We start from the raw sequence: 22,201 nt of genomic DNA, 5'->3' as shown, positions 1-22,201 counted from the left end.
AGAGATCTCATTTTTCCATGTTCCCAGATATGCTGATGAGGCCATCCAGTGTAGTGAATTAAAAGTCTATATGCTAAAATATTGTAAAATGTTTATTTTATATTGGGACATTATCCTTTTATAATACTTGAATGCAGGCATACTTCAGTTTCTTGCACTCTGAAGATACATGTTTTACAAATTGAAGTTTTGTGGCAAGCCTGTGTCTAGCAAGTGTATTGGTACATTTTTCCAACAGTGTATGCTCAGCTCATGTCTCTATCACATCTTGGTAATTCTCACAATATTTTTAAATTTTTCATCATTACAGTCTCTGCTGTGGTCGTCTATGATCAGTGATCTTTGATATTACTATTACTGTGTTGGAGCACTGCAAATCACATCTGTATAAGATGGCAGGCTTAACTGATAAATGTGTATATTCTGATTGCTCTTCTGACTAGCTGTTTCCTTATCTCTCTCTCCTTACCTTTGATACTCACTATTTGCTGAAACACAATAATATTGAAATCAGGTCAATTAATAACCCTACAATGACCCCTACATGTTGAAGTGAAAGGAATAGTCCTGTGTCCGTCACTTTCAGTCAAAAGCTACAAGGCCTACAGAGCAAGGCCTAATTCCCTTCAATTCTGTGAAGACTGTGGAAAGTGAAGAAGTTCCAGAAGAGTTTGAAGCTAGCAGAAGCTTATTCATGTGGTTTAAAGAAAGAATTGTCTTTATAACAGAAAAACGGAAGATGAAACGGCAAGTGCTGATGTTGAGGCTGCACCACATTATCCAGAAGAGCTAGCTGAGATAATTGATGAACATAGCAATGCTAAATGACAGATTTTTCTTTCTTTTTTTTTTTTAAGTCTTCCAACAGTTTATTAGAAAGAATGTAGACTTTTAAAAAAATCCCCACTGTCATGAACATAAATTGAGGTTTTCAGCCCTTGTATAAGCTGAATAAAAAAAAAGAAATAAAAAATCCAATAGTGTATTAAACATTTTTCACTCATTTGCCATACTGACAGTGCAAATACAAATCTGGTCTAAATGTACAGACTTTCAAGCAACAATGTACAGCTTTCTTCGTCCTCCATGCTAAGAGATGTAAAAGCTTAAGGGTCAAACAATACCAAATGTATGGGCTTCAAAAACCATCTAAGTTAGGGCATTCTGTAGTTTTAGCTAAGATACACCTGGAACATTGACCAGTGATCACTTACATAGAATAATGTGAAGTACATTTTTTTTTTTTTTGAAAAATAAACTTTAGTGGAACAATCCTGAAGGGTAACACTAGAGGAACAGCAGGTTACCACCAGTAAGGTGTCAGCCAATTTGTTCCAGCCACTTTTGAATCCATGTTCTATACTCTAGTTTTCTTTCCCTAAGCTTCCTATCATGTCAGTATCTATGTTATGAGGAAAAGGAGACTTAGGCGAAATGTTTTTATCATAACTGCTGCATCAATTGCCTAGGACCTCAAAGCTTCATGAAAGTCTGGGAAATGTTCATGCATAAGGTTATTGCCTTAGCTGACTTAAAATTGCCCCAAACAATGGTACATATGAACCCTTAGTGAAGCCTTTTAAAAAACAAACAGGTTGAAAAATGGGTTAAAGTAGGCAAATACAGCATCTGCTTTTAGAGCTATCAACTCAGCAATTCTCTCAATTATGAAATCTTGCAGAGAAGTTATTTCTCAAAATCCAGGTGATGACAATATTCCTTACTCCAGATCTGGCATTTTTTCATCATCACTGTCTTGTGAATCATCATCTGCTCCATCTACTTCTGGTAAATCTACATCCTCATCACCACCCATGTTGTTCATCATCTCAGAAAAACGATCAAAATTAGACATGTCTTCATCTGAATCGTCTTCCCAGTCTTTCCAATTATTGAAGTCCACACTAAGCCAATTAAGCTTTGCCCTTTCTTTTGTTAACCTTGGCCATGACTGGCCAGATTCTCCTTTTCGTAAACAACATAAAATTGATCTGTCCGTTATTTTATGCTTGGAATCATTTGGATCAATACAGTGAAAAATATAAATTTCATTTAAATGCTTAAAATTATCACTTCCTCCAAGACAACTGAATGTAAGTTTGGATTTTTCAAAATTTACATTAACATCCTTACTGTCTTCAACACAAAATTCAATGAAGATATAGTCCCTTCGATCGTACCACTTTGCAGAAGCAGGCTGCATTGTGAACGGGGCAGGGGGACGGGCGAACGGGTGGGGGGGCCTCTCTGGCGGCGGCTGCTGCTAAGAAGTCGACTTCTCTCCGGTGGCGACTCCGCGTTTTGTCCCCGGTCGCGGCCTCTTCTCGCTTCCCTCAGGCGACGGCGGTAGCAGCGGGCTCGACCTAGCTCCCCAGAATGCACCGCGTGGAAAAAAAGCAATGACAGATTTTTCAATGTAGATGAGGCACTTCTACTGGAAGATCATGCCAGTATGGGGGCTTTTATGGACAGAGAGGAGAAGTCAATGCCTGGCTTCAAATAATACACTGACACTTCTTAGGAGCTAATGCAGCTAGTGACTTTAAGTTGAAGGCAGTTGCTCACTGACCATTCTCAAAATCCTAGGACCCTTAAGAATTATGCTAATTCTATTCTCTGTCTGTGCGCTGTAAATAGAACAAAACCCGAATGACAGTACATCTGTTTACAGCATGGTTTACTGAATATTTTAAGACCACTTTTGAGACTTAATGCTCAAAAACAAAGATTCCTTCAAAATACTTTTCAAAAAAACTGCTTATTGGTAATGTACCTAGTTACCCAAGATCTCTGATGGAGATGTATAAGAAGATGAATGTTGTTTTTGTCTGCTAACACAACATTTATTCATCAGCTCATAAATCAAGGAGTCATTTAGATTTTCACTTCTCATTTTTGAAGAAATACCTGGTGTAAGGCTATCACTGTCCTAGATAGATTCCTGTGATGGATCTGTGCAAAGTAAATTGAAAACCTTCTGGAAAGGATTCACCCTGCTAGTTGCCATTAGGTACATTCATGATTCATAGGGGGTCTAATGTTAACAGGAGTTTTGAAGACTTGATTCCAACCCTCATGGAAGACTTGGAGGCATGTGACTTCACCGGAGGAAGTAACTGCTGATGTGGTAGCAATAGCAAGAGAATAGAAGTGGAGTCTGAAGATAGACTGAATTGTTCTAATCTCATAAAACGTAGATGGATAAGGAGTTGCTTCTTATAGATGAACAAAGAGAAAGTGGTTTCTTGAGATGGAATCTAATAAACGTTTAAATGACAATAAAGCATTTAGAATATTATATAAACTTAGTTGATAAAGCAGTGGCAGAGTTTGAGAAGATTATGTCCAATTTTGAAAGCAGTTCTGTTGTGGGTCAAATGCTATCAAACAGCATCGCATACTGCAGAGAAATTTTTGTGAAAAGAAGGATCACTCTAGGCGTTGAATATGTTGTTGTCTTATTTTAAGAAATTGCTATATCCAACCAACCTTTGGCTACCACCACCCTGAACAGTCAGCAGGAGGAAGATTAGAATTCATTGAAGGATTAGATGGTAATTAGGATTTTTAGCAATATACCATTTTAATTTAAGATATGTACATTTTTTAGTTATGTTACTGTACACTTAATGAACAATAGTATAATGTAAATATGACTTTTTGTGCCACTAGAAATAAAAAATTTCATGTGACTCACTTTATTGAGAAATTTGCCTTACTAGCTTCAGCAGCCTGGAGCCAAACTCCCAATATTTTTGAGGTATGCCTGTTACTTTCCCATTGCATAGGCAGACTTAGCGTGATGTTATTATTATGAGCATTATTAATTTAATAGAAAAAAGTGCAACTAGTTTATATCTAGAATCTGTATCCATAGCATGGAGCAAATAATTAGAAAGGGTATTGTAAGTAATGCTGGCATCTTGGATGGAGAGGTGAGTGAATAATGTCTGAGTATTTAAATTGTCCTGTCAATGACTGTGAATATGACTGATCAGGCTTCATCGTTTTTTCTTCTGATACCACTTTCACCAAAAATGGCCAGAAAGCAATTTCAGTTTTCCTATTAATGAAAATCGGGCAGAACATTTCAAATGCATACCAACTTAATAGATGCATGAAAAATATGATAATTATAAAATAAAAGACATAAATCTAGATGCATCACAGTTTACTCAGTAAGAGGAAAAACTATTAATACACATACATACATAGTGTTTGCATGTGCAAATTCATATGCAGATATGTATACACATGTTTGTAATTGGAAAATTACATACCAGGCACTTCAGAGGCTATAGCATTCTCTTTCATTCTGTCTGAATTAACTTTTTTGGAAGATTAAATCAAGAAAGATGTCTTAGCACAAGCTTTTTATTTTTATTTTTTTATAAATAAGACTTTTGTTAACTTTAAATTATGAAAAGAACTTTCAAAAGGAGTGTGATCGCTTGCTTCCCTAAACAAGTAGCTTTTATTCATCAGAAAATACATTACAAAATGACATCAAAGTCATAGAAAAATATGTCCATTTTGATTTTTGAGTTATGTGATTCCACAGATATTGCATGCATGCATTGTAAATGTTTAAAGGCCTGTTTTGTCTTGGGTGAGATGTACAGTGGTTTACAGTGGTTCTTTTTCTTATGCAAGGGTCGTCAACTTCCAATTTCAGTCCATCTGAAGAGTGGAAGGCTTAGCAGGAATGAGTCACATGCAAAGTAAAATTGTGGTTATTGGCCATTTATGAGGTTTTCCAATAGACTAGTTAAGGTTGTTACTTTGCAATGTCACCACATTTTACTCTACAAGAACAGATATTTAATGAAAAATGAGGCTGAATGTCAACTTAGGTGGGCATTTGGCAAAAACAACATTGGGTTAGGTTTAAGTGGTAGAAATTTGTTTCATGCCACAATACTGATGAAACCTCCAGTGTCCCTTACATTCTCAAGTGTATAAAAATACTTTGGAGTTCCCTGTTATGTCATTCAGTAGATATTCTAAAGGGACTTGTAACTTTGAACCTCGTCCATGTTATTTTTCTTGGAAGAAGTTAAGGAGTGAATGAATGGTTAATGGTGCTTGGTTCTTGGTATGTTGGTATCTAGCATAATTACATTTTATTTTAGATTTTGCAGAGGTCTTGACTATCTTGAAGATCAATTTTTTGGCTCTTATGAAAAGTGAAATGGGCTAGAAATTAATGTGGGAAGTTTTTGTTAAGCTAAGATAAACTGACACAAGTAAGAGGCTACTATTCTAAGATCCACTTTTAGAAGGAAACAACTTTCACCAAGAAGAACAGAAAAAAAAATGACTTTGTTTTAAAAAGAACTAAGATATTTATTAAAATAGTCATATTCTTAAAAATTCTTTAGGGTATGTTTGCAAAGTTAAGCTTTTTTAAGTCTTGTGGACATATAAATCATATGTTGTGATATGCTTCATTCGAAGTGGTTATTATCTGACTGAGACAGGATCTCACTCTATTACTTAGGCTGGAGTACAGTGGTATGATCATAACTCAATGCATCCTCTGTCTCACAGGCTCAAGTGATCCTCCTTCCTTGTCTCCCAAGTAGCTGGGAGTACAGGTACGCACCACCATTCCTGGCTAATTTTTTAAATTTTTAGTAGAATGACGTCTTGCTATGCTGCCCAGACTGGTCTTGAACTCCTGAGCGCAAGCACTCTTTCCACCTTGGCCTCCCAAAGTGTTACCATTACAGATGTGGCCACATCGCCCAGCCTTTGGGTGGTTATTTCTGTAAAAATATTTTTGGGGTACTTGTACATTTCCAAAAATATTGATTATTTATCCTCTGATATTAGAAATATTTTTTGAGCATCTCTTTGGTCATCACTCTCATTTATTTTTATATGTTTTAAGTAGTCTTCTTTCAGGAAGTTCTCATTTTTATAGTATTTAGCATGATTTAAGGACTCTGCTAGTATTTGACCACCTTAATAAAATATTTATGTTTTGGTAGATGTAACTTTATTTTGTAATTATATTGAACTATCAGAATTCTACACATTTTTACCATCATCTAGTCTATTAGCCTGTTTTCACACTGCTATAAAGGTAATACCCTAGAGAGGGCAACCTATAAACAAAGGAGGTTTAATTCTAATTCAGTTCTGCATGGCTGGTAAGTCTTCAGGAAACTTAAAATCATGGTGGAAGGGGAAGCAGGCACCTTCTTCCAAAGGTGACAGGTGAGAGAAGAATGACGGAGGAACTTCTAAACACTCATAAAACCATTATATCTCATGAGAGCTCACTGTCATGAGAACAGCACGGGGCAAACCACCCCCATGATCCAATCCCCTCCCTCCCTTGACATATGAGGCTTACAGGTCCCTTCTTCGACGTATAGGAATTACAATTCATGGTGAGATTTGGGTGGGGACAGAAAGCCAAACCACACTCTTTAGAGACTGGTAATATTGATCACTTGAGGTAAAATAGATTTCAGTGTTAGGTGGCCTGAAATTGTTGGGTGGGTCATATTATAAATGTTCTGTTCTTAATGAATCTGTGTATGTTAGTATGACATTTATGATTCTATGAAATCTTTTAACTGTGAGCTTTTAGAAATGCATAGCCTGATAACAAACACACCTTATACTAGGAGAATATTCTGTACTTAGGTGAAAATATTATTTTTTATTAGAGACTGGTCAGCATAAAGGATTTTGCAAGTTTAGATCCTTTATGTCTTAACAAGAAAAATCTAATGCCTCAAACCACACTTTCTTTTGTAAAAATAAAATTGGATCAGATTATGTTTGAAACTTTTTTTTATATGTGATTTCTCTAAATGCTTAGTTTATACTCTATTGTCAAGGAGCTTAGTTTTTGCCCTGATTTGACTGGAGTGATTGTTAGCCCTCTGTTCCTTGCATTTATGGGTATGTGCAGTATTGCTACCACCTCTGTCAGATTATATCTCTGAAAAGTTTGTTTGGGACCTGTCACACAAGATGTGAACACGGGACATAGCCAGTTCTCTGTTTTCTACTCTACGTGTTTTTGTTTATTAAGTACTGATGAAAAAATGCCTAGAGAAGTGAAGCAATATAGTAAATGTATTGAAATACTAAAAAGATAAATTCATAAAATTTCTTATGTAAAAATCACTTTAAAAAAGTAGATTTTTATAAACATTTAACAAGATTTGTATGTAGTAAGAATCTTAACTGTAAGTTGAATTCCTTGGTTTTAAGCTAGTGATCAGAGAGCTGTATTTAACCAGTGATGGAGAAAGGAGATTTCAAGAGACAAAACTAACTGTATGTGTTTTTTTTTAGCAGTATTATGTAAAACCAACTGTAAAACCACAAAAAATACCTTCCTGCATCCTAAAAGGACAATAGGGCTACTCATATATTGGGTTCTGGCAAATTTTTCTCAAAATATCCTATGTTACTATCAGATAAAATAGTGGACAATTATTTTCTTATTTAAAGCTTTAAAAAAAAAAAAAAGCAAGTTCACATAATAGGTACCAAATAAGTGTTTAATTGTTAAGTGTGGGAAGAAATTGGTAACAAATCCAAGTTCAAAATATAAAGCAAACTCTTTAATTTCACTTGATTAAACAATCACATTTTCCATAGCAAATATTTTATTGTAATTATCTAATTACATGAGAGCTCTGCTTTTCTCTGCTTGTATAGACAATGATTTTATTGATGTTTTATGAGAGTTAAAAATCTCATGAATTTACTTTAGCTAAAAGCATAAACTACCAAGATAAATTTTAATAGTGTGAGAAACATAACCTTCAAAAGTATCGAGTTCTAGTTCTTAAGGAATAGTTTTTTGACAGATCACAATAAATAATTTTTGAAATACTTGAAAATATTTAATATTTGAAAATGTCAGCAAATTAAAGAAAAAAGGTCGCCATTTACAGTTGATATTTTCACATCTGGAGAAACTGTCACAGATGTAAATTGTTTCCAGAAGGTTCCAAAGCTCACCAGTGGCAGGGCCAGGAATTGAATCAATCTAGTGTATTACAATGTATCCTGTATACTTGTTACTTTTATATTCTCATGAATGTGCTCAGTAATAGCATGGAAAAAGTAAAAATACACACACATATATGTGTTTAATATTTCTTCTTAATAAAAAATGACGATTTAGTGTCCTTAGTAGGGAGTTGGATGAATCTGGAAACCATCGTTCTCAGCAAACTGACACAACAGAAAGCCAAACACCACATGTTCTCACTCACAGGTGGGTGTTGAACAATGAGAACATGTGGACTCAGGGAGAGGAGCATCACACACGGGGGCAGTTGGGGGGGGTAGGGGAGAGACAGCGGGAGGTGGGGAGGGTTGGGAGGGATATCATGGGCAGAAATGCCAGATACAGTATGTACCTAAAGTAAATTAATTAAAAAAGAATAATGATTCCTTCTGTGTACTAATGGCTTTGTACTTCAGCTTCATAGAGGGTATTAAGCCTTACTGAATTTGTTATAAAAATTGATGATATTGTTAAATTTAATACCAGATCCCAGGCATATCTTTGTCATCTTTTACTTAACTGCTTGTTCTTCTGTTAACCCGGTTATTACTAGACTAACCCGGTTATTACTAGACTAAGAAAATGTGTCTTCAAGGCACAAGTTCATATCAGACAAAAGATCTCACTAAATTTTCACTGCATCCATATTAGGTTTACTTTTTATAATGTATTTCAGGTTTCTGATAGTTTACATTTTAAATGAATAGTGTGTGTATGTGTGTGTGTATATATATATGTGTGTGTGTAATAACCAGTGATTGAGGAGCAGGGCCAGTCCAAATCCCTGTTCCTTTCCTGTCTCAAACTTACTGCTACTATAGACTTATGTTATGGATTCTTTTATATTTTTTTTGTTAGAAAAACTATACCTTTGTTACATACTGAATTTTTATGTTGGCACTTAAGAGATAATGAAATTTTCTCTTTCAAAGTTGTACACTGCTCCAGTGCCAGAAATACAATGACTTGTATAAATTTACACATTTTTTGTTTTCTGCTTTCTTTCTTGCAGTAAGTCTCGGGTATTTCCTGTCTAAATCAATAAGAAAACCTAAATACATACTGGTTAAAAATACCTTTAGAATTTTTATCTTATTGTGGTCATGAATGGATTCATTCGTAACACAAAGATGAGGAATGTTGAAATCATTCTACGAGGAAGTGTTGAATAGAAAGAATTGACAGTGTTGTTGTAAGTTTTAAGAGCTCTTTGTTTATGGCTAAATGGTTAATGAAAAGTTTGTGTTATGGGATATAGAAACTATCTCAGATTTGTGTGATGGACATGTCACTGATGTATAAAGGAATGATTCTCATAGGGCACACCTTTCTAGTATTCATTCTTTTAATGAGTAAGTTATTTTCAGATAGAATGGTATTTTGATGCAATATGTGAATGAAACAAACACTGGAGAACTTTGTCCGTTTTATGAGTAAATTTTTTTTGGTTAATCACAGAGTTGGTATTGCTATAGTTTTCTTAAGTTGGTCAGATGACCAAGATTGGCAAGATTCTTTGTGAATTTATTTTCCCGTGTTATTCTAGTTAATCAGTTTATAAAATTTAAGATGAAATGCACAGGAGGCAAAATAAATGAAATTAGACTTTGTTAGGCACCTCACATTGATTGTAGCCCTAGGTAAGAAATTTAAACAGTTTATGTGGTCATTCAGTTTTTTAAAAAGATGCCTGGCAATTTCTCTCACTTTTTTTGTTGTGGGGGTGGGGGACAGCTACTGAATTCTATTTAAGTAATAGAACTGGATGTTAGCTTTAATTTTTGTATGCTATTTCTTTACAAAAATGAAGCCAGATCATATATTTTCAATATCATTTATGAAAGTTAATGGTTATATTTTGTAATTAATACATGAAATTAATAAAATTTAAATATACCAAGCCTGAATTTGTTATTATAATTAAAAGGGCTTTACTTCATTTAGAAATTATAACTTGTAAAATGGTCATGGTTATGATACTGAATCTAGAGTTAAGATTTAAGGTACAAGTACTAGGTCTTCAAATAACAAATGTCTCTTAACCTGTCCAAGTTACTTAATGTTTTTGAGCTTTAGTTCAAAATCCTTATATTTAAATAGAGTGGGATGCCTTTGATGGCATCTGAATGGCTGCTGCTGCTTCCTCGCCCCGCCCCGAGACGAAGTCTCACCCTGTTGCCCAGGCTGGAGTGCAGTTAGCTCAATTTGGCTTACCATAACCTCTGCCTCCTGATGCAAGCAATTCTCCTGCCTCAGCTTCTCAAGTGTCTGGGATTACAGGTGCACGCCACCACGCCCAGTTAATTTTTGTATTTTTAGTAGAGACAGGGTTTCACCATGTTGGCCAGGCTGGTCTCATACTCCTGACCTCAGGTAATCCACACACTTTGGCCTCCCGAAGTGCTGGGATTACAGGCGTGAGCCCCTGCGCCTGGCCCTAAATGGCTGCTTTTTCTAAAAATATTTTCTATACTAGGACATGCTGTGAAGTCTTTTTGCTTTCATATGCTCTTTATATGATTTTAATGTGTAGGTTTAGTAGAATAATTCGCGTTATAATAGTCATGTTAAATATGAAGCAGATAGTATGGTATATTTTAAGCCATTTTTGAGTCCTTCTGTGTTAATTCTTATCACAGGATTTGCAGGTTATTTTGATGTTTTTGCTTGTATTCATTTCTTATTTATCCTCTTTGTTATGTCTAATTTTTACAGATTACGTCTAAATCTTCCCTTTTTGTGTTTCATTATTTTTTTTCTCCCTGCTTAATACCTGTTAAAGAATTTTTTTCATCAGTGAATCTATCCTTTCATGTCTATCCAAGCCCTGTATCTAAGAATGACTTCATAGTGAATAATGCTCATGCTGTTTGTTGTTACCAGTTCATTTTAAACTTGTGTATACTACCTAGTTAGCACTTGGAAGGGAATGATCTTATTCTCTCCCTTACCTAATAGATTACTTAATATGGATTCACGTGATACTGATTTAACGTCTGTGTGATAGATACTTTGGCATACCTGGAGCTTGTATGATAATACAATTTTTTTTAAAAAACAGCATCTTACTTTAGATCACTGAAATATTCTATATAAGCTAATTTTCCAAGTTATATATTAAGGAAATAATTGTGTTGGTCTGGCTTTCCTTAAATAAGGATTCATAATGAGTTTACTTAAAATGACCAGAGTTAACCGGGGAAGTGCTTTAGTGACTGGGAGTTCACAAAATCCCTGGTCCCTTTCTCTTCTGTCTACCATCTGAGGTTTGAGAACTTTAGCCAGGTGTGCTTGAGAAAGAGGCATTTTAGCTTGGAGAATTCTTCTTAAGAATGTGAGAAGAAGGCAAGATTTGGAAGAGTGAGCAGGGTCCAGCTCTGTAAGGATTGAGAGGAATGGCGTTTCTATATAAACAAAGAAGCATATGGAGTGGTTGGAAATGGAAAGAGCCATTGAGCGCATCTGAAACTGAAGGAATGGCAGGTTGTGAAGTGTTGAGTCTCGGGTTTTGACAGGTTTGAGTTTGAGCTGGGCCTTCTAAGTTTGCAGTCTATAAAGCAGCCCTGCCTAGTAGTAATTGATGTGATCAGATATCTATTTTATATGTTCTGGATGAAGGACAGGAAGTAGATTAAGCAGAGATTCTTTGAGGCACCTGATTTAGTTGGGAGGCTACTACAGTACAATAGTATAAGAAATAATGGTGGTGGTGAGGACTAGGTTAGTATGTTGGACTGCATTTATATGGTGAAACCTTAACCCCCATAATGATGGTATTAGAGGTGGGGCCTTTGGGAGGTAATTAGATCTTGCGAGTAGAGACTTCATGAATGAGATTAATGCCATTTTAGGAGGAGAAAGAGTTTGTTCTCACTCCCTGAGGACACAATGAAAAGCTGGCAGTCTACAGGCTGGAAAAGAGCCCTCATGAGTACCTGATGATGCTGGCACTCTGATCTTGTACTTGAAGCTTCCAGAACTGTGAGAAATAAATTTCTGGTGTTAATAAGCCATCTGGTTGATGGTTTTTGTTATACCAGGCCAAACAAAGACAGGTAGTTTTAATGAGAGTAAATAAAATGAAATCAAGATATATTTAAGGGATTAAGGCATTAAGGATTGAAGCTTAAATAAATGAGAGAAAAGAAGTAAAACCTCCAATTTTATGTCTCGTAAAACTTGGTGACTGATTGTAAGATAGGGAAGATTAGAGAGGGAACTTTGTGGTTTGTTTCTTAAGATTGAATAGACAGAGGAATATTCCACATTTTTTGGCAAAGTATAATTAAAAAGATCAAAAATTTTTTGTTTTTTTGTGTGTGAACAAAAGCTCTTAAAGCTTTTTTTGAAAGGTACACTCCTTTTTGACTTTCTTAATGTTAAATTTTAATAGAATTTCAGGTATAGACACAATTTAAAATATACCTTTTATATTACAATGTCTTTTCCAAGCCTTCTATAGTGTCTGTATGATAGATGATTTTTTTAGCATAATACTTCATATTCTGAAAAATCAAAACAGGAAAAACCTTTTGTATTGGTTGAATCATTGGCAGACAGGAAAATTGTAAGAATATTACCAGCTTTAAGTGCTGTTGCCTTAGGATTAATATCTATACCACCTAAAAATAGATTACTTTTGCAGGTTTTGAAAAACCTGAACTCTTCTCATATTGAAAGTGTAGAAAGATAATGGAATCAATGACAAAAGTATCTAGATTCTTTTTTTTTTTTTTTTTTTATCCTGAATTCTGTTAGCAGCAAGTATTATGTGTGATACATTTGAAAAGTAGAGTATGATTCAGTTTTCCGGGAACCAGACATTTTGTTTTATGGAATTATGGAACATAATTCTACTTAAATGCTCAATACTTAAGTTAAATTCTACTGGTTCTTGCTAAGGTATAATGTAGCAAGTGCTGTCAAGGTAGTCCCAGAGTCAAAACTGAAAAAACTTATTTAGAAACAACAGGACTGGTTAAACTCACCAACTTGACTCCTCTGAGTACTGAGTATTATTTCCACTTCTAGAATATTGTGAGAGGACTCTAGATTTAAATTTTCTTAATGTGTTTGTTGTAATTACTGAGTTCTGAGTTGTTTCCTCAGCCTTCGAAAATGCAACTATGACTGTGTGTTTCTTGATCTTCTTATTGGTATGAGATGAAACTTCAAATACATTTATAAATTCCAGAACCCTTCCAGCAAATGTGGCCTGCTAATGCATATTATTAGTATAATTAGGTTAATCTTAGTAATAACAGACACTTACTGAAAACCTTAAAATAATGAGTCACTCTTCTTTTCTTTTATAATAAATGATCCTAGAGCTTTAGTCTTCAGAGAAACCCTGGGAGTTGTTACAGATAGCATTATCCGCAGTTCAAAATTAAGCCTAGTGATCATTTCCCCATATCACATAATGTTAATGAATAATGCCGATGCTTGCCCTTTTCGAATACTAAAAACCTATTTTGTTACAAGAGAAAGGGATCTTGAAAAGCCATTTAGTTTACTCCCACTTTAAATAGGTAACTCAAGCCCTTTCTTTGCCTGGATGTAAGATAACTTCTTTTATATTAAAAGTTGGCAATTCTTTCCTGTAAAGAACCAGATATAAATACTAGGCTTTATGGCCTGTCTACACAGTCTTTGTCACAATTACTCAACTCTGCTGTTTTAACACCAAAGCAATCATAGACAGTATGCAACAGAACTGGTGTGGCTGTGTTTCAATAAAACTACAGCCTTGACCCATAGTTTGCAGATTTTTGATTTAGATTTTCCATTGGAAATGACCTAGTTTGTAAAATTATTAGTACTTTCACCCTAAATATGTTAGGCGTTTCTTTAACAGACATACTCTCTCTGGGTCATGATGCCTCATTATTTAAAAGATTACTCATGCACTGACTTACATGTTTTTATCATTTCTCAATGTTTTGATAGACATGTTCAAATGCATGCAGTTTAAATGTTTAAAAATGTTTTTCCTTCTCTGAATAATTCAGCTCAACTTCTATCTTTTGTTTCTAATTGAGCCACCATAGCCACCATGAGAGATTTTGCTGGTATGAATTTGCAAGCTACTCTCGTTACTGAAACATTTCAGATGCTTCTCATCTCCTAATGGGCAAAGCTCAGATCATAAAGCCTTGGCCTGGGTTCACTCTTGCCTAACTCTACTGTTCTGTCTTTCTCATTTCCTTACTGAGTAGTTTGCTCTCTGGAAATACTGAGTGATTTATAGTTCTCCACATGTACCTGTGACCTGAATTAGATGTGTTTGCTGCATGAGTTTTCTACCTGGAACACCTTTTTTTTTTTTTTTTTTAAATTGTTTACTTGCCTAACTTCCCTTAAAAATTTGAGTGACATTTCCTCTTGGAATCCTTCCCTAATACCCTTGTGTTCATATGCCTTCTCCTTTCACAAGTCAGCATGTGTAGACATTCAGAAATATTTGTTCATTTGAATGTGCCTTGATGTTTCAGGTTATGTTGTGTCCTACCCTACCCTGTTCCATTGCTGTCTTCTACAACAAGGTAATTTGTGGTGACTTGCAGAAAAGAAGGAGCCAGATATGAGGAAATAATAAAAATTGCAACTCAAGTAATTGCTACACTCTATTAAGGAGAATAGTATTACTAGTTCTGAGTTTTTATGACATTAACAGTATATAAATTTAAACTGCATGCATTTTACTATCTTAATCTTTTTAGGAGAATTCAATTTTAAGATTTTTCAGTTTGCCTTTTAGAAAAACATTTTTGAATTGCAAAATTATCTAACTTAGAAGTGCCTGCTTTTAGTTTTTACAGAGCATCTTATTGTGTCAATAAATGACTACTTAGGTCTTAGTTTAAATTATTTTCTGTATGTGTCCTGAACAGTAGTATTAACCTTTGAAGTATTTCTCATTTCTAAATGGGACCTTATTTTCCTCTTAAAAATTAAATTTGAGGAGTGATATTCAAACTTTTTTTTTAAGGTAGCATCCTTTATTTGTCCCAGAATAAATTTTAAATGGATCACTACTATATTAAGTAAACCAAAAATACACTATAAACACTAATTTGCTGTTTTAGTTTATATGTGCAACATACACAAATGTGAGAGTGAAAACAAAAGTCTGAAGTAAAAATATTATGGATTATTGTTTTTTTTTTAATGTCTCCTTTTATTTGGATTATGTAGTAAACTGACTGCCCTATTGAAACCTGATAATATTAATAGGTATAGAAGCATTTTTTCCTTGAAGTTTATATTTTTAATTAAACGGACCCAAAAGCCTGAAAGTGAATAGCCTCTACCCTTGTCATAAATGTAAAGTGGAACAAAAGTACCTTGAAACTTAAAATAAATGCTAATAAAAAATGTCAGCAGAATGTGATATTTCACTCATTCATTTATTGTTGCACAACTTATTCTTATACCATTATGAAAGCATGTGCCAAAAAGATGTTCCTTTGCTCTGGCTTGCCATTAAATTGAGCTCAGCACCCAAATGCTGATACGGTATATATCATTGTACTGTTGTATGTGTGCAGACATGCACAGCCCTGAATTTTAAACAACTGCATTTTTTATATTTATAAGGCACTGTAGTTTTCATCTCGAGAAGTTTGATTTGAATCCTTTTTAGTATATTCTCTAATTTTTGAATATATATGATTCAATTACAGAACCATTATAATACCCTTGTCTGAAGATTCTAATGCCTATCAGTTCTGGGTTAGTTTGAAAGGAAGTATGTGTCGCCTCATAATGGGTCACAATTTCTTCCTCCTTTACTTGCCTGAGATTTTTCTTTATTATGTGCATACTTAAGATGTGTTGATATGTGGTTTTAAATTTTTCATTCAATTAGGAACATTTTCAGCATTAATTTTTCAAATGTTTTTCTGTTGTTTTCCCAACTTATTGGCAACTCTAGTTACCTGTGTATTAGGCTGATCATATTTGATTCATATCTTACTGGTGGTCTGCTTCATTTTCCTTGTTTTGCCTTTTTTTCTTTGCTATTTCATTTAAAATAGTTTCTGTGGCTGTGTTTTCAATTTTACTAATCTTTAATCTCAAATCTTCTGTTAGTTATGTCTAGTGAGAGTTTTAAAAATATCACATGCTATGGTTTTCATTTCTTGTAGTTAGATTTAGGTCTATTTTACATCTGTGCTTAATATGCTCAGTCTTTTTTTTTTTTTGAAGAAATGGATCACAGTTTTAATAACTGTTTTAATGTTTTTAATTCTAATGCTGGTGTCAGTTGGGTTTGTTGTGGTTGGCTTTTCTCCTTTTTTAAAAATGTTTGCTATTTAAGCCATTAGATATTGTAAATTTTATCATAGGTGCTGGATATTTTTGTGTTCTTATAAATAGCTTTGTTCCAGATGCAAGTAATTAAAAATAGTTCGATCCATCTGGGTCATGTTTTTATGATCTTTCAGCAGGACTAGTTAGTATATTTGGTGTAGAGATAATTATTTGCCACAAGTGAGGAAAGACCCTTTTTTATACTGTACTTAGTGCCCTGTAAGTTATTGACTTACTCTGTTGTGTAGTGCTGTAACAGAATAACATGAACTGAGTAATTTATAAAGAAAAGAGATTTGGCTCATGATTCTGGAGACTGGCAAGTCCAAGAGCATGCTGCTGACAACTAGTGAAGATCATCCCCTGATGAAAGGGCAGAAGGTGGAAGCAAGTGCACATGGTAGAGAGAAGTGGACTGAAATCATTCTTTTTGCTGAGAACACGTTTCCGCAGTAACTAATTCATTCCCATGATAAAGGCATTAGTCTCTTCATGAGCCCTCATGACCTAATCACCTTGTAAAGGCCCTAACTCTTAATACTGTTACAGTAGCAATTAAGTTTTAATGTGAGTTTTGATAGGGAAATTTAAGCCACATTAATTATGAAGTTTTCTAGTATAACTCATGGCTATTGCCAATCTTCCCAGCCCTGTGTGTGCGTTGAGTACTGTTTCTTCTAGTCCTTTGACTAATTTTTTCACATAGGTGCACTGATCATTTCTCTTCTATCTATATCCGGAAGATATTCTGATGTTCTATAGAGCTCTCTCTCTGTGAAGCCCACTTCTCTCTGGTACTCTACCTGTGACTCTATTCTGTATACTTTGGTCTCCCATGATTCTTAACTTCATCTCTCAATGAAAAGAAATGAACTCTGGATTCCTCCATGTTTTATGGCATGAAACTTCTCTGTGGGCAGTAGGAAGGGGTACTTGTACAGCTCACTTTGTTTTGTATCACTCAGGGGTTGTTATTTCTTCATTGTATCATTTGTAATGTCTTAACAAAACATTGGTTCATAAAGTTTGCTTTTTTAAAGTTGGTTGAGGTAGAAAATTTTCATTCCTAGTACCTTCCCTTGCATACAAACAGTAACTGGGTTCATCTTAATTTTGAGTGTTTAATGTTTACACATTCAATATTCATCCACATTTTCAGAAATACATTTTTTATGTAAATAAGAAAAATCTCAGTCTGTTTTAGCCTACACTATCTGTAATTTTGCTTGTTCCAGATCTAATTTTTCACAGTGGGATTCTAAGTAGTAACATTAGGAATAAAAATTCCAGTGCAATATGGATGTGTAAATTAATGATCAAAAATGGGATATATAACCAGCAGTCATATAAGTGCAGTTTTTGTTTAGACAAGCCCTTTCCATTAACACTTTTTACCATGATAACATGTTCTGGATAGGTGGAACAAGATGACAAAGCAGGATTATCCAGTCATTGTTATCCCACCTCCAGAAACATCAGTTTGAACAACTATCCACATGTGAAAATACCTTCAAGAGCTAGAGAAACCAAGTGATAGATCACAGTACCTGATTGTAGCATGGTAGTAAGAAAACATGCATTGAAGAGAGGATGAAGGACAATTTTTCTGTGTTATTCTTCCCTAAATCAACACAGCATGGAATGGAAAAGAGAGATTGTTCACTTAGGGAAAAAGAAGTAAGTGAGCATAAGACTTTACCTTGAACCCCATCACTCAACCTACCACAATAATACTCAACACAAAGATGATCTCCACAGCTTTCTATTGCAGTCCAGTAACTGCAAACGGAGCCTCTAGACCAGCTGTAGCACCAAGTAGGACCCCAGAACCCTGGCTTCAGGATTTCTTGGCAAACTCAATCTCCAGCTTATACTACTGCCAGGCTTGTGTCAGTCCTCTGAACAGCACTTAGCAGCTACAGGTGGACCCTGGCTTCTGGCCAGTTCCAGTGTCACACCTGATATAGTGAACCACAGGCTCCTGGCAGTGTCACACTTGCTAAGAACTATCCCAGACAAAGCCAAATCCCTATCTCTGAAGACTAGGATAAGTATCTACTTCTTCAAGTATGTAGACATTCACATATGACCACAAGAATCAAGAACAATTAGGAAAACATGGCATGACCAAATGGAAAAAATGTGATACAAGTGACTGACCCTAAAGAAATGGAGATATGAGCTTTCTGACAAAGAATTCAAAACATTAAGGAAGCTCGGCAGACTTGAAGAAAATACAGAGAAACAATTCAACAAAATGAAGAAAACAGTAAGTGACCAGAATGTGAAATATAATGAGATTGAAATATTTTTTGGCTTCTGCTAGATGAAGCATGAGACAACTTAAAAAAAAATTAAATCCTGGAGGTGGAAATACAATGAAGTAAATGAAAAATGTAATAGAGTGCATCAACAACAGAATTGGTCAAACAAGAAATAATGTGAACTTGAAGACAGGTTATTTTGAAATAAACAGAAGAAAAAAGAAGGAATGAAGAAAGGTTATAGAGTTTATGCTACAACATCCAAATAGCCAGTCTTTGAGTCACAGGCATTCAAGAAGAAAAAGATAAATGGATAGAAAGTTTACTTAAATAGCAACGGAACTTTTTAATTTTGGAGAACAGTGTAAATATCCAGGTACAGAAATGTCAAAGGTCTCCAATCAAATTTAAGCTAAATAATGTGGCTCTAAGACGTACAATAAAACGGTCAAAAAATTTAAGAAGATCCTGAAAGCAGCAAGAGAAAGGAAGTAGATAACATAAGGGAACTCAAATACAGCTAGCAGCAGTCTTTTTGGCAGAAACCTTATAGGCCAGGAAAAAGGAAAGAGATATGTTTAAAATTTCAAAAGAGGACTGGTGGGGGGAAACTGCCAGCCAAGGATAGTATATCCAGCAAATGTGTCTTTCAGAAATGAAGAGATGAAAAGTTTCCTGGGCAAACAAAAGCTGAAGGAATATATATATCACCACCAGACCTGACATACAAGAAATGCTAATGGGAATCCTTCAAGCCAAAAATCACAACACTAATGAATAATATGAAAACATTTGAAAATACCTAACTCATTGGTAAAAGTATACAGTGAAATCCACAATACTCATACTGTAGTGGTTGTGTGTAAATCATTTTTATCACTAGTATAAAGGTGAAAAGACAAACATATTCAAAATGGCAAGAATTTAAGGATATACAATATGAAAATTGTGACATCAAAATAATATGGAGGTGTAAGTGGAGTAAATATATAGTTTATATTTTTGAACTCAAAGTGTTCAGCTTAATACAATGTGTTTTTTGTAAGCAACATGGTAACCACAAAGCAAAAACTTACAGTAGATGCCCAAAAAAATTAAAAGCAAGAAATGAAAAACCACTAAAAAAATTTTCCACAAAAGATAAAGGAACAAAAATTGGCAAAACACCTAGAAGAAAAATTAACAAAAATAGCAGTTTTAAGTCTGCACCCATCAATAATTATCTTGAATTTAAGTATATTTTTCCAATTAAAAGATAAAAAGTAGCTTAATAGAGTTTTAAAAATCCAACAATATGCTGCCTAAAAGAGACTCATTTCACCACTAAGGACACACAACTGAAAGTAAAAGGATGGAAAAAGATATCTCATACAAATTGAAACAACAAAGCAGGAGTAGCTGTATTCATGGGGTGAAATATACTTTTAGTAGAATAAAAACAAAGGTCATTATATAATGTCAAAGGGATCAATTAAGAAGATACGGCAGTTGTGATATATGCATCCAATGTTGGAGTACCTAAATATATAATATGAAGCAAATATTAATAGATCTGAAGGGAGAGATGGACTGCAATGCAATATTTATGGGGTACTGTAATAGCTGCCACCAGCAACGGGCAGGTTAATCAGAAAATCAATGAGGAAATATTGGACTTAAACTATGCTCTTGATCAAATAGATGTAACAGACACAAACAGGATATTCAGTCTAAGAGTTGAACAGCTGAAGAGTACACACAATTTTTAGGTACACTGAAACATTCTCCAGGGTAAATCATGTTAGGCTATGAAACAAGTCTTTAAAAACTTAAGATTGAAATTATACCAAATATTTTCTGACTACAAAATATGAAACTATAAGGAGCTGTAGGTCTTTGGAGAATTCACAAATACATGGAAATTAAACATGCTCCTGATCAACCAGTGGGTCATTGAATAATTTAAAGTTATAATTAAAAAATTCCTTGAGACTAACAAATGGAAACACAACGTACCAAAATCGATGATATACAGTAAAAGCAGTTCTAACAGGGAAGTTGATAGCAATATACAGCTACATCAAAAATGAAGAAACGTTTCATTTCACCTACTTTTTGCTTTAAGGAACTAGAAAAAACAAGAACAAACTAAGTCTGAAGTTACGAGAAGGAAGGAAACAATATAGAGTAGAAATGAATGAAATAGTAGGAAAATGGTAGAATAGATATATAAAACTTAGAGTTTTTTGAAGACCTAAAAAACTTGGAAAACCTTTTGCTAGACCTTGAATAGCTAAAACCATATTGAGGAAAAAGAACGAAGCTGGAGGAAATCACATTACCTGCCTTCAAAATACACTAGAAAGTTACAGTAATCAAAACAATATACTACTGGTGTAAATACACACATAGACAAATGGAATGTTATCAAGTATCCAGAAATCCCATGTTTATAACCAAGTGATTTAGCCAAACTTTCCTAGAACACTAGAGAATGGACAGTCTCTTCAATACATGTTGTTGCAATAACTGCATATCCACACATAGAGGAATGAAATTAGACCCTTATCTCACACTACAAACAAAAACCACTCAAAATGGATCACGCATTTAAATGTAAAATCAGAATCTATGAAACTACTAGAAGAAAACAGGAGAAAAACCTTAAGACATTGGTCTAGGCAATGACTTTTTGGATGAGACCCCAAAAGTAATGGGGAGTAAAGCAAAAATACATTGGGGTCACATCAAACTTAAAAGCTTCTGCACACCTGAGGAAACATGAAGAGACAACCTGGAGAATGAGAGAAACCATGAATGTCATATGTGAATTATACATGCATCTCATGCAAAGTATACGTCTCATAAGGGCTTAATATCCCAATTATGTAAAAAACTTGGCTCCATATAAAGAGAACAAGATATTTAAAAAACAGTAGAAAACCTAAATAGACATGTCTGAAAAGGAAATAGCTGACCAATAGGTATATGAAAAACTACTCAATGTCACTAATCAGGGAAGTGTAAATCATAATCACAATGAAATATCACCTGATAACTATTAGAATGGCTGTTATAAAAAGGGTAAAGATAAGTGTTGGCAAGGATATGGAGAAACGGGAACCCTTACATTCCCTTGTTAGTAGGAATATAAATTACCACAGCCAGTATAGAAAGCAGTATGGAGGTTCCTAAAAAATTAGAAATAGAACTACTGTATCATCTAGCAACCTCACTACTAGCTGCACATGCAAAGGAGATCGTTATTTCAAAGAGATACCAGCACTCCTTTATTCATTGCAGCTTTTTTCACAATAGCTAAGATACGGAATCAACCTAAGCATCCACAAATGCGTAGATAAAGAAAATGTGATTTATATACAATTAAATGCTCTTTGGCCATGAGAAAGAAGGAAATCCTGGCATTTGCAACAACATGGATTAACATGGAGGACATTATATTAAATGAAGTAAGCCAACATACTGTATTATATTGCTCATGTAGAATCTGAAACAGTTGATACTACCGTGGTAGATAGTAAACGATTGAGGAAATGTCAAAGAACATAAAATTTACTTTGACAAGGAATAAAAGATT

The 22,201-nt window shown here is 34.5% G+C and overlaps 2 protein-coding genes across 8 annotated transcripts in view; one reads left to right on the top strand and one right to left on the bottom strand.

The window, feature by feature from the left end:
- CRPPA (CDP-L-ribitol pyrophosphorylase A) overlaps positions 1-22,201 on the top strand; it is a 324,254-nt gene that overhangs the window by 167,262 nt on the left and 134,791 nt on the right. The window lies entirely within an intron of this gene.
- Positions 1,251-2,394, bottom strand: LOC108303140 (prostaglandin E synthase 3-like). Its single transcript, XM_037737888.1, has one exon. The coding sequence runs from the start codon at positions 2,201-2,203 to the stop codon at positions 1,721-1,723; it is 483 nt and encodes a 160-aa protein (XP_037593816.1). The 5' UTR covers positions 2,204-2,394; the 3' UTR covers positions 1,251-1,720.

This window comes from Cebus imitator, unplaced genomic scaffold (assembly GCF_001604975.1).
Source record: "Cebus imitator isolate Cc_AM_T3 unplaced genomic scaffold, Cebus_imitator-1.0 Scaffold45, whole genome shotgun sequence".
NCBI lineage: Eukaryota > Metazoa > Chordata > Mammalia > Primates > Cebidae > Cebus > Cebus imitator.
This window is presented reverse-complemented; position numbering and strand designations above follow the sequence as displayed.